Source organism: Trichomycterus rosablanca, chromosome 25 (assembly GCF_030014385.1).
Source record: "Trichomycterus rosablanca isolate fTriRos1 chromosome 25, fTriRos1.hap1, whole genome shotgun sequence".
Lineage (NCBI taxonomy): Eukaryota > Metazoa > Chordata > Actinopteri > Siluriformes > Trichomycteridae > Trichomycterus > Trichomycterus rosablanca.
In genome coordinates this window covers 18,540,262-18,556,475 of record NC_086012.1, presented here as the reverse complement: position 1 = coordinate 18,556,475, position 16,214 = coordinate 18,540,262, and the positions used below count along the sequence as shown (strand labels likewise).

At 43.6% G+C, this 16,214-nt stretch overlaps 2 protein-coding genes across 2 annotated transcripts; both read left to right on the top strand.

Moving 5' to 3' along the window:
* Window positions 1-4,888: 4,888 nt before the first annotated feature.
* fbxo36b (F-box protein 36b) lies at window positions 4,889-9,358 on the top strand. Its single transcript, XM_062987637.1, has 4 exons — window positions 4,889-4,999; window positions 5,745-5,853; window positions 7,573-7,745; window positions 8,586-9,358. The coding sequence occupies exons 1-4, from the start codon at window positions 4,904-4,906 to the stop codon at window positions 8,799-8,801; spliced, it is 594 nt and encodes a 197-aa protein (XP_062843707.1). The 5' UTR covers window positions 4,889-4,903; the 3' UTR covers window positions 8,802-9,358.
* Window positions 9,359-11,596: 2,238 nt separating this feature from the next.
* On the top strand, window positions 11,597-15,569 carry grk7a (G protein-coupled receptor kinase 7a). The gene is made up of 4 exons (XM_062987636.1): window positions 11,597-12,193; window positions 12,323-12,760; window positions 13,687-13,967; window positions 15,236-15,569. The coding sequence occupies exons 1-4, from the start codon at window positions 11,597-11,599 to the stop codon at window positions 15,567-15,569; spliced, it is 1,650 nt and encodes a 549-aa protein (XP_062843706.1).
* Window positions 15,570-16,214: the final 645 nt, after the last annotated feature.

The window sequence follows — 16,214 nt, the reverse complement described above, 5'->3', positions numbered from 1 at the left end:
GATAAAAGTGTCCACTGTAATCTGTCTGATGGTTGTTTTTAATGTCGTAATGGATGTTTTCTTTAAACCCTGGACATTTCTGGTTTGTTCTTTCTTCAGGACCTCGGCTCAGGGCTCGGTGCTCAGTGCTTGGTGCTTGGCGCTCTGCGCTCAGGGCTCGGTGCTCGGTGCTCAGCGTTGTTTCTCTCTCGCTCTGGATCGTGTGTTTACAGGCTGTGTAATATAATCCCACGTTACATTCTGAGCTTAATTGATCTGCTGGACGTAAATGCATCTAAAATCTGATTCCCTTCCCGAAATGACAGGAGCGCCCGTCCACCTCCTCCTCCTCCTCCTCCTCCCTGATTTAGTTTTAACTAAAAATGATCTGCTGCTTTACTGCAAATATCATTATTGTACCCCATCATCCACAAAGTTCTGTTCTGAGGAACAGGTCCTGCTCTGCTCTGAATGGTTTACAGAACTGATTTATTTGTATTATATTATATCTGTTCCTCCAAATTATGCAGGAATATTATTTCTATAATATTTTAGATGAATTTCATGCATCACAAAAATAAAAACAACAATGAAATTTTCACAAACATCCTAAAACCTGCAGCTTAAACCCTCAGAGTCCATCAAACATCTCCATCATTCTGAACAGGAAATAAAAGCAACATCACAAAATGTAATAAAATAATAATAAAAGAACTTAGACACCTTACAATGAGCTATAATAATAATAATAATAATTATTATTATTATTATTATTATTATAATAATAATAATAATAATATAAAATAATAATAATAATAATATAAATAATAATAATAATATAAAATAGTAATAATAATATAAAATAATAATAATAATATAAATAATAATAATAATATAAATAATAATATAAATAATAATAATTATATTCTAAAATAATAATAATATTATAAATATTAATAATAATATAAAATAATAATAATAATATAAATAATAATAATAATATAAAATAATAATAATGTTTTGGATCACAGTAAAATAATCTGATCGACCCCCATGATCTCCAAATCTTACCTGCTTACTGACATCAGCCAAACTTCCAAAAACGTTTGCTCCCCCCGCAGCGTTTGTCTGATTTGTGTGGTCAGTTCAGCTCAGAGAAGAAGCTGACCAGAAGAAGGTCGACGTGAAAGGAACAAAGTGATGCACCTTCAGGTCTGAGAACTTCACCTCTGTATCTGATGGAGAAACCTCACAGCATTTCCTCTGATTCTCATCAGTTACAGCGAGATGTTTTGAGATGTTTGCGTCATTCACAGGTGATTTTCTGCCACACGTCTTCTACACGTTACTGCTGGACATGCTCAGAATCACCGGAGCCCTGAGGAAGAAAGGTCATCGATTTGTTCTGATGAGACGTTCATCAATCTTTAATGTCTACATTAACAAACATAAAATGCTACACTAGTGACAATAAAAGACTGGACTAATATATCTGCTACTCTGCGACCACTGGACCACAGCCTGGTCCACCTCGCCCTCATACACACACCTATAGTTCAGAGGGTTCCTCTCACCAACAGAACTGTAGGGAGGTGGAGGAGGCGCTGCAGGACGGTGAGAGAGTACAGATCTTGTACTCCCAGTGCTAAGCCAAGCTCACTAATGTGGAATAAAGCCACAGAGATTTTATATAAAAGTGAGTTTGTGAAGAACAATAAACTAATTGAGCACCTGAAACATCATGAGCGCCTGTCGGGGCATTATCTCAAATTTCCTCTCAGCACTGGGTACCAGTTTAGATTTTTCTACTGAGACCACTGTTCCATGTAGTTTTTAGTTAGTGTGCTCAAACTAGCCCTAAATGATATGTACACAGAGAAGTTGGCTGAAACTCGAGTGTCTGATTTGATGCTGTTCTTTTCATTTGTAATAAACTCTTCAAATGCAAATGAGACGGTGTCAGCGGTGACTTCTTCAACATCCTCACATCATCGCTATTAAAGAAACTACACTCGTGAATTCCACTGTGGGTTTGTATTTATGTGATTAGAATCTGTGAGTCAGAAATATCTGATTTGACAGGGTGTTGGAACACAACTGCTGGCTCTGATTCACCACACCTGCTTCATTGTCTTGCGTCTCTGCGGCTGGAAATACCCCATCAACACACCCCCTTCCCTGTACCACCCAAAAATAAAAATAAAAACACATTAAATAGAAGCGAACGTCCCCCCCCCCCGAGTAAATTCCAAATAACTGAAGTTCCACTTCATGTTCACACACATTTAAATTCTCTCTGTGTGACAGAGTTTCATGTTGTGTTTTATAACAACGGTTTTCAGAAGAATTCCCCAGCCCATGAGGCTGTTTTTATCACAGCATGATGGTTTCTCAAACACGAAGGTCAGAAACATTCAACAGTGGTTTCCAGTTTCACCCTAAATGGTCTGAGATCTCTCCAGATTTTTTTCACAATGTTAGATAAAAAACCTAAATGATTTACTGTCTAGTATCCATAAATGCTCTTTCAGAGCTAACAGTTCTCTCATGACCTTCCCAAAGCAATGACCCATTTGTGTACATTTACAAAATATAATGAAGTTATATGTTAAATGAAGACGCTCACAATTTTGTTTTACTAAGTGTCCCAACATTTTTTAGAAATGTGCTTTGTACGCTCTGAAGCACATGTTGGATGTTCCACAGCTCTGGTTACATGATGAGAGAATGATTCGTCTTCTAATCTTACCTGCTGTTCAGATAAATCGAGCTCCTGAAGACGTCTGGTTCCTCCTCAGCGTCCTGTGAGGTTCTCCTCCAGCAGAACCGATGCAGGTGAATAGACCTGGACCAGATAACCAGTGCCTTCCTCCTGCTCTGAGGAACCTACGGGTTTGAAACTGCACCTCGAGTCCTCATCAGTAGCGTGTGAGATGTGCTGGTGGTGTGGATGGAGTGTGTGTGGAGGAAGTGAGAGTTCAGAGCAGAAGAGTGAGCAGTGAGCGGTTACACCAGCGTCACGTCACAACATTTACAGCAGCAAAACCACACCGACAGAAGCACTGAGGAGAGTGTGTGGTGTTTACCATGCTGCATGTGTGTGTGTGTGTGTGTGTGTGTGTGAGAGAGAGAGAGAGAGAGAGAGAGAGAGATGCTGCTGCATGATTTTCCATTCTGCAACTATAACATCTGTACCATCTTCAACATCTGTAACAACTATAACATCTATAATGTTATGCTATGATGATCTTCAGTATCACTAACATCACTAACATCTGTTTTATTTATACTTTTGAATTTTGATGGTGACTGTTAATGAATGTGTGTGGATCAGTGTATTTAGTATATTGGAGATGACCACGCCCACCTTCACCCCTACACGCCCGCTCTGTGTTATGCCAGTGCAGCATGTCTGGATCCCTCCCTGGAAGCTTTTACCTGTTTGCTCCTGGGGTTCTGTGGGCTCTTAGGGGGACTCTTTGTCCTCTGCTTCAAGACTTGGGGGCTTTTACTCTTTAGCCTTTAGATGCTGGCAAGGTGGGAATTTCCCTCCTTAAATTGGCCGTTAGGAGGTTTTTCGCCCACCTATGGATAGGGAATCAGAATTATTGAGTTTATTAAAAATCATACTGATTGATCCTTATGTGGTTGTTTTCAGTGTCTGTGATTTATTGTTGTCTCTTGTATCTGCCTTATTAAGCTGACAAAATTTAATAATAAAAAAAAAACCTTCTAACTAATTCTTCAGAGTGCTCTACAACAAGTTGTACCTCATCTATTGTAAGCCAGAAGACAAACTACACCTGCTATACTGACGCTGTCACCCTTTACTACATAGTTTTACCTAGTATGTAAAATTTTATGAAATATTTCAATAGCTTTAAAAGTATTCATCAAACTGCTCCAGAACAAGTTGTATTTTATCAAGTGTAACCCACATTACATACTACAACTCTTATACTGACACTTTTACCCGGTGGACTATTCTCAGTAAAAAGAAGTGTGTGTGTGTGTGTGTGTGTGTTGAGAATAAATGTGCAGAGTTAAACAGATTCTCTCTCTGCCTGCAATCTCCTTCATCCAATATATCACAGAGACAGAGGGATTAACATTATCTGTAGTTCTGTTAAAAGTATGTTAATGTCTTTGGGTTTGTTCTTTAACTTGTATTAAATGTCTTGAGAATATTAAGAAAACTGAGAAAATAACGTTGAAGGAACGTTGTAATAAAACGTTCATACAACCAAAATGGAACGTTTGGGGAACGTTCTCAGAACGTAATTTTGTTAGCTGGGGTGTAGCATATAGTTTGGACTACATCTTGTTTTGAAGCAATATATTTCCAACAAGATTGGAATTTTCACAAGAACATTTCACTACAAGCCTGTACATGTGAACATCACCAGTATAAGAGGTTTAGTAAGTCAGATATTAATAAAATAAGGAGTGAAGTGCTTTTTCCCTCGCTGATCTTGTGTTTTACTGTGTATTGTAATTTGTAGACGGTCCCTCAGCTCACTGTGCTCAGGCAGCATGTAGAACACAACGTGCTGTGTGGATCTCAGAAGATAAACAATTGTGAAGTAAAGTAAAGTTCTAGCTGCTTGTCTTGGATGTCAAAAACGATCATTTGCTGTTATTAAGCCTATAGCAGCACCGTTCAAAAGCTACTGAAGAAAGAAATCCGAATATGAAACTTTACCGCAGTTTTCATCTCAAAGGTTTGACTCATTAGATTGAGTAGATTGAGATTTTAACGTTTTCTATCACTTAAAGTCTATATTTCAGTTTATTTTTACCGTTGGGTAGCGAAAATTCCATGACATGGCAACCCTCTTTTTTTTTTTTACTTGTCAATCTGGCAACCCTGAGTGTGTGGTTGCTATAGTAACAGGAGCTATAGTAACAGTAGTAGCGTATTAGCATGGCTGAGCTGCTGGGTGAGGTGCTGTATGAGACCAGTGCTCAGGGTCCTCCGCCTTTAAAAGATTATTTCTCCTTTAAAGTCACAAAAACTCAGGTAAAGTACTTTTATAAATGACCAGTTATTATCATTATAGATAAATAATTCAGTAAACAAACACAAATATTGAATGCGAGTTTGTTTATTCAGAGGACGAGCGGCTGAGGCAAGTTTCTCAGTTTACTTAGTTTGTGCTTTTTTTTTTTAAATAAAATGATTTCATTAAATATTTTAATGTATTTATTTAACATCCTTAAATCGTTTTTTACTTACCTACCACACAGTGCTGGTCAGGATCGCGGTGGGTCCGACACCATGTAGCAGTACTAGGCGCAGGCAAAAGTACCCGGATGTGACAGTAAGGATCAAACCCAGGTCTCCAGGTCCCAGGCTGCTGTGCAGCACCATTACATCACTACCTGCTGAACCATCATACAGCCCAGACATGTTAATACAGGTGGTAGGGTGGGTGCTGCAGAGCGACACGGTCCCTGAGGACCCGGGTTCGATCCTGGACTCTGGTCACAGCCTGTGAGCGGTGTTTCCAACCAGGGAAACATGCAGAAGGTGGATTGGCTGTGTTAAATAACTGGAATGAGCTGGTGTCCTGTCCGGTGTTCCAGAGTTTTCCATGTGCCGCCTGACCCACCGTGACCCTGACCTGTGCTGTAATGGTAAACGTTGCTCATTCATACTGGAAACATCGCCGCATCTGGAATGAGCTTGATGCATAGGTACTGAATATTTTTTGGGAGGTGGTGGTGGGGGGTTGTGTTACCTGTTGACATGTTCTGTGTTTCAGGTGATTTGGCAATGGTGGAAGATTTCGCTGCGGCTCGACTCTCGACACGCTAAACCAGGAGAAGTGAGAGAGTCACACAGCGAGTATCTAGAAGACAGACGACTGCAGAGTAATAATACTGACTCTACTCTAACCTGGTGCTTCTCACCTCACACAGGGTCACCTGAGATGTAAACGTGGTCACAGTTTATTCACTGATGAGCTGAACTATTACAGCTAGAGATGGGACGATCGATCGGCTACGAATCGGTATCGGCCGATTTTTAATCAAAATATGCTATCGGCGATCGGTGATATTTCCTAAAAGTAGCCGATCCGATCGTGTGATATATAAACACCACGTTAAGTTAACAGCTCAGTGGATCGATCCAGACTTTGAGCTACGAAGCACCAACCATCACATCACCATTCATCAACCATCGTACAGAAACCATCGTGAAAGCTCTTACGATGTAATTTTGCTGATTGTAATATTTACTTTAAAAAGATAATTCGACCCGGTCACATCTGAGTGGATTCTATCAGCACGTTATATAAACTCCTGGTTCACTTTGGTAAATTGTGAGCGGTTCTTACTTGTGATGTAGATGAGAACAGAAACGTTACAGAGCCAATCGGAGGCAAAAGTTTATTCATTACCAAATTCGTTAGTTCAGGATCATCTGCTGAACTTTTAGAAAACTTTTAGCTGCTTAGACGGAACGAGTCTGACTCGGTTACAGATCTGTGGTAATAACAGTGTAATGAAGCTTTTTAATGTAAGAGAGTCACACAGAATGTTCTGTAGTAGTTGGTGTTTATTTAAAACCACGACATTTAATTAATAACAGTAAACACGGAGAGATAACTGAGAAGAGAAACTTACGCTTCACATAAAACGAATCGACTCATGAATCAATGAATCACTTATAGCGATACTGTGAACAAAGCGTCTCTTCTAAAGGCACAAACACACACACACACACACACACACGCACACACACGCGCTGCTCCGGTTTATCTTTACTGTGAGGCTCTTTTTAAGTTTATTTACTGCTAATCGGAATCGGTGCCAAAAACCCCGATCGGTCCATCTCTAATTACAAGCCAAACCCGTGAATGTGTGTGGTGCCACCTAAACACCATCTGTAGCACATTTAGACCTGTACCGTGGTCAAGGTCCATGCAGTGGTGGCCTGCAACAATTACATTCATTACACATTCATAAAGTACAAAAATAATCTAATAAACTGAATCACTACCTCTTCAGTCCTCTAAATCACTGCGGGAATTCTATTCAGATCTGATGGTCTAAAAAATGCAAAATAGTCAAACGACTGCTCCGTCCCACCGAGACCTGGATCGGTTAGGACACCTGAAGTTCTCCAGAGATGCACGACATGGAGAAAAAGTATCCGCACACTTGTTCTAATTCTTGAATACTTGAATTCACCTGCTCCAGCCACAACAACTAACACACATAGCAGGTGTAATAAATCAGTTATATAAAGAAGCAACAGTTTAGGGAAGGGCTTCCTGTTCCAGCATAAAGAAAAGCTCAGTTTAAAAACCAAGAAACTCCAGAGCCCTGAGCTCAGCCCTACTCAACAGCTCTGTGATACAAATTTCGACTGAATGGGCACAAATTCCCACACACAGACACACTTCCCAGTAGAGCGGCTGTCCTTCCGGCTGACAGGTATCACACACAGGTCACTCTGTTTTAATACCGCTCGTTTTTTAACCTGGATGTCCGGCGCGCTCTCGGTCAGGCGTCCGAATACTTCTGTCTGTATAGTGTGTGTAGTGAACGCTGCACTGAGCACGCCACGTCTCTTGTGGGTCGTAGGTCAGGTGGCGTTGGTGTTCGGCGATGGTGTCCTGCAGTACTCGAGGAACCTGTGCCAGGGTCGGTACGACTACCTCCCCCGTCTCTCCGACCCCCTCCTGCTCAGGATCGCCGCTCATTTAGAGCTGGAGGACGTCGCTCGCTTCGCTCTCACCTGTCGCAGGTTCAACCAGGTACGCCGATCTATGAAAAAGAGGGTTGGAATTCAGCCATCGATGCCCCTCGGGTCACTGTGGGGGTGAACGTGAGCTGTGTAGAATAGAAGAGAAGCTTTATTGACACTATACAGGTACAATGACATTTTGTTGGGCATCTGTCCAGTAGCAGCAGTAAAAATCACCAAAAATGATCATGAATCTGCGGCAGTTTCGATCCCTGATGTCAAGTCAAGTCAACTTTATTTATATAGCGCTTTTTACAATAGACATTGTCTCAAAGCAACTTTACAAAATCCAGGACCAACAGATACAAAAACCCCTGTTGAGCAAGCCGAGGGCGACTGTGGCAAGGAAAAACTCCCTGAAAATTACAGGAAGAAACCTTGAGAGGAACCAGACTCAGCAGGTCCTTCTTGGGTGGTCTGGAGGAAACTTTAAATAAACAGGATTTACACAAATCATACAAACACAGAATTAAATGAACTAAAAGTTATAACTGGCAATAAATAAAGAAATAAATAATAATAGAGTTATTATTCGGTCTAGTCTTTAATAAAGTCTGTAGTTAGTTCTTGTCATTCTTGGTGCAGTTACTCCAGACCCGTCACATCTGGCAGGAGCAGCATCGTTGTCCCGGCAGTCTCGACTTTAATCCTTAACCTCGGCGGGTAAACAGGTTTCCATCAGAATGCCCTCGGGGTAAAACAACAGAGAATGTAGTTAATAATGTACAATGCTAGTTAAGTAAAACAGTTTTACAGAGAGTTTTAGACTCCAGCAGCCCTAATTATTACAGCAGAACTAAAATGCTGATGCATTGATGCACTGACCCGCTTCTGTCCGGATTCTTTCCAGCTGTGCAGCTCTGAGGACTTTTGGGAGCAGACGGTCCGGCTGCACTGCGACACCGTGACCGCCGGGATGGAGGACCTGGCCCGAGAGGTGGGGTGGAGGAGCGTGTTCTTCACCGATAAACTCCAGCTACAGAAACAGATCAGCCGCCGCAGAGTGAAGAACCACACGGCGTCACAGAGGGAGGATTCATCAAGTACCGGAGCGACACGACCATAAGAACCAGAACCAGAACCTCCTGCCTGATCATCACACTCACACACTGCCAAACATCTACAGAGACTCTCTTTAAGTGCCATCTCTCAGTATATAACACTCCTTTCATTTAATCAAATACACTATATGTACAAAAGTACGTGGACGCCCCTTTTTTACTGAATGTATGTGTTTCAGACACAACAGTTACTAACAGGTGTAATAAATCAATCATATATTGAAGCAAATGATTGACATCTCAGCCCCACTCAACAGCTCTGGGATGAACCGGAACATCAACTGATCAATCAGCGCCCAGCCGTTCTTTTGACCACATGGGCACAAATTCCCACAGACACACTACAAGTCTTGTAAGAAGCTTCTCAGAAAATAAAAGAAGAGCGGCTGTTCTAGCTGAAAAGCTCACACAGAGGGGTCAGTCTGTTTTAACACAAGCTCACGGTCAGGCGTCCAAATACTTTTGGCCCTATAGTGTATTTATATTCTTAATATTTTCTTCTTTCTTATTTACTCTTGTAGAACCAGACTGCATTAAAGTGCCAGAACGTGACTAAAACATTCATCTGATTTCTGTTTTGACTCTTGTTGCCAGTCATAAAGCACTCAGGGTTTTGTGTACTACTAATTTTTGGATATGCTCAATTCCCCTGCACACTCTGATTGCATGACACCTTCTCTAACCTAAGGGGGTCTGACATGAGGGCCACACACCCCTCTCCGGTCTCTAGGTCTTCATACTTTAAGCTACACAGTAAAACGGAGTTTGTCCATGTGAAGTGAAAGACAGATAAATAATTTACATGGATTTTAAATGGTTGATGTTCCACCATACATTTGTTTTACTTTGTGTTTTGTGAACATACACTTAATATAAGAGTTTTATCCTGGTCGGGGTTGCTGTGGGTCTGATTTATTGGGTGAAAGACAGGAAACACCCCGGGTCGCCAGTCCCAACACAGGGCAAACACACACACACACACACACACACACACACATCAATTTCTAGTATCTCCATTCCTGATTGCACCTCTTTGGACTGTGGGAGGAAACCCACACGGACACGGGGAGAACATGCAAACTCCACACAGAGTGGGGCCTGGTTGCCCAGTCGGGGAATCAAACCCAGGACCTTCTAGCTGTGAGGTGACAGCGCCACCGTGCCGCCGCTAATATGTAATAATATATAATTAACTTTGACATAAGAAGTTTATGGAAGTAAATTTGTCTCATCAGATTTTGAAATTTAAAAGCCTTTGAATTTTCATTTAGGAAAATTGTCTTGTAAAGTTGTAAATCAATGTAAATCAATAAATAAATCTTGCCATCATACGGGCCAGTGATAGCTCAGTGGTTAAGGTACTGGACTAGTAAACAGAAGGTTGCCGGTTCAAGCCCTGCCACCACCAAGTTGCCACTGTTGGGTCCCTGAGCAAGGCCCTTAACCCTCAATTGCTCATCGTGTAAGTCGCTTTGGATAAAAAAAAAAAAGTTCTGAATGTAATGAAGCCCTGAAATGGTAACGTACCTGCACCGTGTGCCGTACAACAGCTGATCCTGAGCTTTGACACGCAGGATAAAAAGCCGCACACGTATTTCTGTATTTCTGTCAAATAAAGTCTCTGTTCTGTTCACAGTGCTCATGGTCAGGTGTCCACATTCTTTTTTATCTTGAGTTTAGGATTGGTGTTTAAATAAAGACGTGGGGGGGTAGTGAGTGAGTGTAGGAGGGTTAAAGAACAGACTGATTTTAGGGGAGTGTACGAGGCGTGATGAGATTAGGCTCGGTGCAGTTCGGTCAGCTCTATAAATAACTCCACATTTTAGGGTCGTGAACATAAAACCCTAAAAATACAAACCGTAACAACGCTGCATAAAATATCATCAAAACACTTATATAATTATTAATTATAATATTATAATAAATTATTAATTACTTATTTAATAAATTATAATAAATTATTAATTACTTATTTAATAAATTATTAATTACTTAAAACATTAATTAAGTGTGATGTGACGTTATGAGGTTTCTCGGATATCAAATTCCAATATCAACTGTGCTATCGGCCGACTGGCCGTCTCCGCAGACATGATCGGCTCAATCTGACGTGGTCAGGGAGGCCATTGGTGACCGGACTGGGGTGTTCCTGCCTTTCACTCAGCGTTTCCTGGGCCTGTCGTGACCCCGACCAGGATAAAGCAGTTGATGAGAATCAGTTTATATTGTTTTTATTTCCTTTTGAAGGTCCACAAACTTTCATCTTTCTTCCTTTATTGTATCTTTGATCTTCTTTGGCTTAACTGACATTAAAGAGAATCTGGCTTCTGTGTCACTTCATATTTATACTCCGGTAAATATATCAAGTTTTATTATTATTATAACATTTCAGTAATGATTTTTCATTATTAAATAACATAAAAAGACTTTTCTCAGAGAGGACACTGATCTTAGGTTGCTTGAGTTACAGTCCTGAGTCCGTGTTTAGCATTTAGCCAAATTTAGCCGGGAGCTAAAGCCTCTTAGCGAGAGAGAGAGAGAGAGAGAGAGAGAGAGAGAACGAACACTCTTCTGAGCTCCTTCCATGAATAGTGCACAAGTATAAATCACACCAAGATCCCTTAAGCCGAAATCCCTTAATTCTAAATGAGTAATCACTGAGCGCCGGTGCTGGTTTTGATCCGCCGGCGGCGCGGCTCATTTGCACTTTGGCGTTGGAGCAGGTCGAACACGGAGCGACGTTAGAACCGAGGATCCCGGCGGGGTGAAGAAATACAAAAAATAACCAAACCAAACCAAAATGTGTGACCTGAGCGCTCTGGATAACCTGGTGGCCAACACGGCCTACCTGAAGGCTCAGGGCGGCGACGAGAAGGAACTGAAAAAGAGACGCCAGAGCCTGTCGCTGCCCAAATCCGAGAGCTGCGCCGGCATCAGAGCCACCATCGAGAAGGACTTCGAGTCCCTGTGTGAGCTCCAGCCCATCGGGAAGAAGCTGTTCCGGCAGTACCTGGGGACGGCGCCCGAGTACGCCACGGCGGCCGAGTTCCTGGACGAGCTGAACGAATGGGACCTGGCCGAGGGCGCCGCCAAGGACAAAACCCGCACCAACATCATCAACCAGTTCTGCAAGGAGGGATCCAAGAGCTTCCTGTCCTACCTGAGCGGCGACGCCCTGGAGAAGTGCAAAGCCGTGACGGAGAAGGATTTCGAGGAGGTCATGATGGGCAAGGTGAAGGAGGGCACCAGGGAGTTCCTCAAGGGCAAGCCCTTCACGGACTACATGACCAGCCCGTTCTTCGACAGGTTCCTGCAGTGGAAGGAGTACGAGAAGCAGCCCATCAGTGACAAATACTTCTACGAGTTCAGGACGCTCGGAAAAGGCGGGTTTGGAGAGGTACGGTAGTGTGAGGGACGTCATTGCCTGCAAAATGTTCTAAAAAGTTGGGACGGGAGCGTGCCACACACTCTCAATAATCACTCGGGAACATCACTGAAATGAATTTCTTTTTTTAATATTTTCCAGGTGTGCGCGGTGCAGGTGAAGAACACGGGTCAGATGTACGCCTGCAAGAAGCTCTGCAAGAAGCGCCTGAAGAAGAAGCACGGCGAGAAGATGGCCCTGCTGGAGAAGAAGATTTTGGAGAGGGTGAACAGCCCGTTCATCGTTAGCCTGGTGTACGCCTACCACACCAAGAGCCACCTGTGTCTGGTCATGACCCTGATGAACGGCGGCGACCTCAAGTACCACATCTACCACATGGGCGAGAAGGGCATCGAGATGGACCGCATCGTTTACTACACTGCCCAGATCACCACCGGCATCCTGCAGCTCCACGCCATGGACATCGTGTACCGCGACATGAAGCCGGAGAACGTGCTGCTGGACAGCCAGGGTCAGTGTCGGCTCTCCGACCTCGGCCTCGCCATCGAGCTGCCCGCCGGCAAAACCACCACCCAGAAGGTGAGAGTCCGGCTCCTACAGGGCGTACGGAAAACACTCGGTGTGTGAGGTGTTCATAAAAACTCTTACATTTCACCGAGAGTCACACACTGATCTCCATTATCCCCCGTCTCTGTGCAGCACCATCACTCTTTGATCTTTGATCTTTACCAAGGGTGCCAATAATTGTGGAATGGACCGTCCAACAGGCTCATGATCCAGTGTCCACATTATTTTAACAGTGTTGTGTATCTGCAGTCCTAAAAACTCTGGAATTTTATGAAGTAGATCTTAAGCTCTGGCGTGAGACTAGACCTGGACCTGTGGAGGTTCTGAGATGTTTGTGGGCACAGTTGGCACGGCGGTTGAGGTTCTGGACCAGTGGGTCAGTTGTTCAGGTGCCTTTTTGGGGTCTAATGCTCCTCCTTTTTGGGGTCTGATGTTCCTCCTTTCTGGGGTCTGATGTTCCTCCGTTTTGGGGTTTATGGGAGTGGTCACCCTAGCTGGTCTGGATGACTCTGTGTGAAGTTTTTATTTGATCAGGTGTTTGTTTATAAATGTTGTTGGTGCATGAGGGAGCCGGCGCTTACGTTAGCATGTAGCATGTAGCGTTTTAGCCGGAGTTTAAGCGGTGGAAGCTAAATCGAGGGTGTTTTTGAGGTAGCATCCGTAAGCTCATTTGGTTGGAGCGTTCTCCTGAAGCCGTTAGCTGGAGCGCTCTCTCGCTCCTGATCCTCTTACTCAGGATGAATTACGTAAATCTGTCTCTTTCATGCTGAAGGTGCTGCGGCATGATGGGAACTCCCAGTCCTGGGCGTGGCCGGATGTGTCAGTAGAGCGACCATTCAGGTGCTTGAATAAATGTGACGTCACGTAGAGCTTTACGATGTAAAATCGTGCTTTTTTTCATCGTTATTCCTTCACCCGTCTCCGTTTCTCTTCCCCAGGCCGGTACCGGGGCATACATGGCTCCCGAGATCCTGACCGACATCCCCTACAGGACCTCGGTGGACTGGTGGGCCCTGGGCGTCAGCATCTACGAGATGGTGGCCGGTTACACCACGTTCAAAGGTCCCGACACCAAAAAGGAAAAGGTGGAGAAGGACGAGGTGAAGAGGCGCATCATCGACGAGGAGCCCAAGTTCGAGCACAAGAACTTCAACTCGCTGACCATCGACATCATCCAGCAGTTCCTCAGGAAGAAAGTGGACGAACGTCTGGGCTGCAGGTACGAGACTAATTTATAGACGGTTTCTCAACCAGAAACAAAAAGCGCTGATGAGCAGCCAAGTGGCAACAGTGAAAAAATAAGATACAGCGCTACCTTAAATCTGGACCTCAGTCGGTTCTGGGAGTGGTGTTGAGTTTTAAAGACGTTGAGTTTCGAGGTATTTTTTCCCATAAGGATGTTTGGGGAACATGTTAATGCGTCCATGGTCCCGTGGAGCTGCAGATATTTTAGTCTCATGTAAAATAATGAGGTTGTTTTTGACACTTAAACACTGAAAATAACACAAATATAATATAAACACACTGAAATACAATTACTAACAGTTACACATCAATAAAAATACAATAAAAGCTGCACTTTAGTTTTACTTCTTTATTGTTTCCTGACACTTCTTAATGGTGGAGATGCTTGATGGAATACCGTATACCCTTCAGCACCGGCGCATTCACATGAGAAGTGACAAAATCGCTTCTGCACCGCTGTGCCGTTATACTTTATTATGAAGTGTGACGGCGGTGCACAAAACTCACCGTGACTTACTGTAGTAAAACAGCGAGTGAGGAATGTGATTAGTGGAGGAACTTATGAGCAGTAATAATGAAGAGAAGTTTAGTGCTCCTGTCTCCTTCTTTTACTACATTAAACCACGTTAAGCTTTATTCTGAACCAGAAGCGTTTTAGACTCTGGGAGAAGCTGATTCTGATTCTCACCATTTCTCAGAAGCTGGAGCTGTAACACAAGTTTAAAAGTGAAACAGGGAGGAGAATCCAGATAAACACAGATACATGTGGAGCTGTAACCCTGGATCTGACGCTTATTCCACACTGATGCAGATTCAGATCAGATTCACACGCTGATGAGGGTTTACTGATCAAGACGAGCGCTGAACAAAGCGACAGTCGCACAAACGTCCAGTTTAAGGTACAAATTTCTCCACGAAGGACGTCGAGATTCAAAGATTTTGAGTTTAGGGGACACTGAGTTACAGGGTACCTCTGTATCTAAATAAAACCAGATGGAGAGGAATCAGACAGACACGAAGGAAAGGGCCTTCCCAAAACTGTTGTCTCAGTAGGTGTGGCTGAAACGTCTGAACTTCATCAATAGGAGGGATGTGAACATAGTTTTGGTCGTGTGGTGAGAAAACAGGAGAAAAGGCGAGGCATTAAAACCCAACAACACTGTACCTACTGTACTGTGAAGTTTGGTGGTGGTAGTATCATGTCATGTCTGAATTGCTAACATCATCTTTCTGTCTCCGCAGAGGCGACGACCCCAGAAAGCACGAGTGGTTCAAATCCATCAACTTCCCGCGTCTGGAGGCCGGCCTCATCGCCCCGCCCTGGGTCCCCAAACCCAACGTGGTCTACGCCAAGGACACGGGGGACATCGCCGAGTTCTCCGACGTCAAGGGCATCGAGTTCGACACCAACGATGAAAAGTTCTTCAAAGAGTTCAGCACGGGCGCCATACCCATCCCCTGGCAACACGAGATGATCGACACCGGACTGTTTGACGAGCTGAACGACCCCAACCGCAAGGAATCCTGCGCCGGACTGGACTCCGAAAAGAAGTCGGGCACGTGCGCGCTTCTGTGATGTGAACTAACGGAGCGAAACACTGCGGCGTGTTTTTATTCCGCTCGGCACCGGAGCACAACGGAGGAGACGGATTTCTTTGGGGGGGGGGTCTTTTCTGCAGAGATAGACCTCCGGTCCAACAGGGGGCGCAGGTCAAACACAACTGGATGTTTCTGACTGGTGTAGGAGCAGCACGCTTTGTAGGCACGTCATGAGAATTAATTTTATCCGCTGTGGGTTAATTGACACGAGAATTCTTGAGCTCCTTTAATCCCTCTGATGTGAATTTGTGTTGTGATGGATGATTTAACTCCCTCTCCAAAATCTCCAGAGCCCCCCTGTGAGAGCCTGTTTTCTCACATATAGTCCTTGTAAGTCTGTCTCTGTGTTGGAGGAATAAAACCCTGGACACTATTAAAAAATGCTTTTAATTATATTAAAAAAATAATCAACTGCAATATTATTAGGACGTCTTTGAAGCGCGGTGGAGGCGACTGAAGGTGTAAAATGATCAGATCTACTGAGCCATGGGGCGAAAAAGGGGCTCTGATGCGACACGCCTGTACGTCTCGAGGTTACGCCCACGTAGTGTGCACTAATTAGGCACAACATTCAGTACGATGTTGGTGTCATTTGGATTAGAACACAACCTTTAATAGCTCC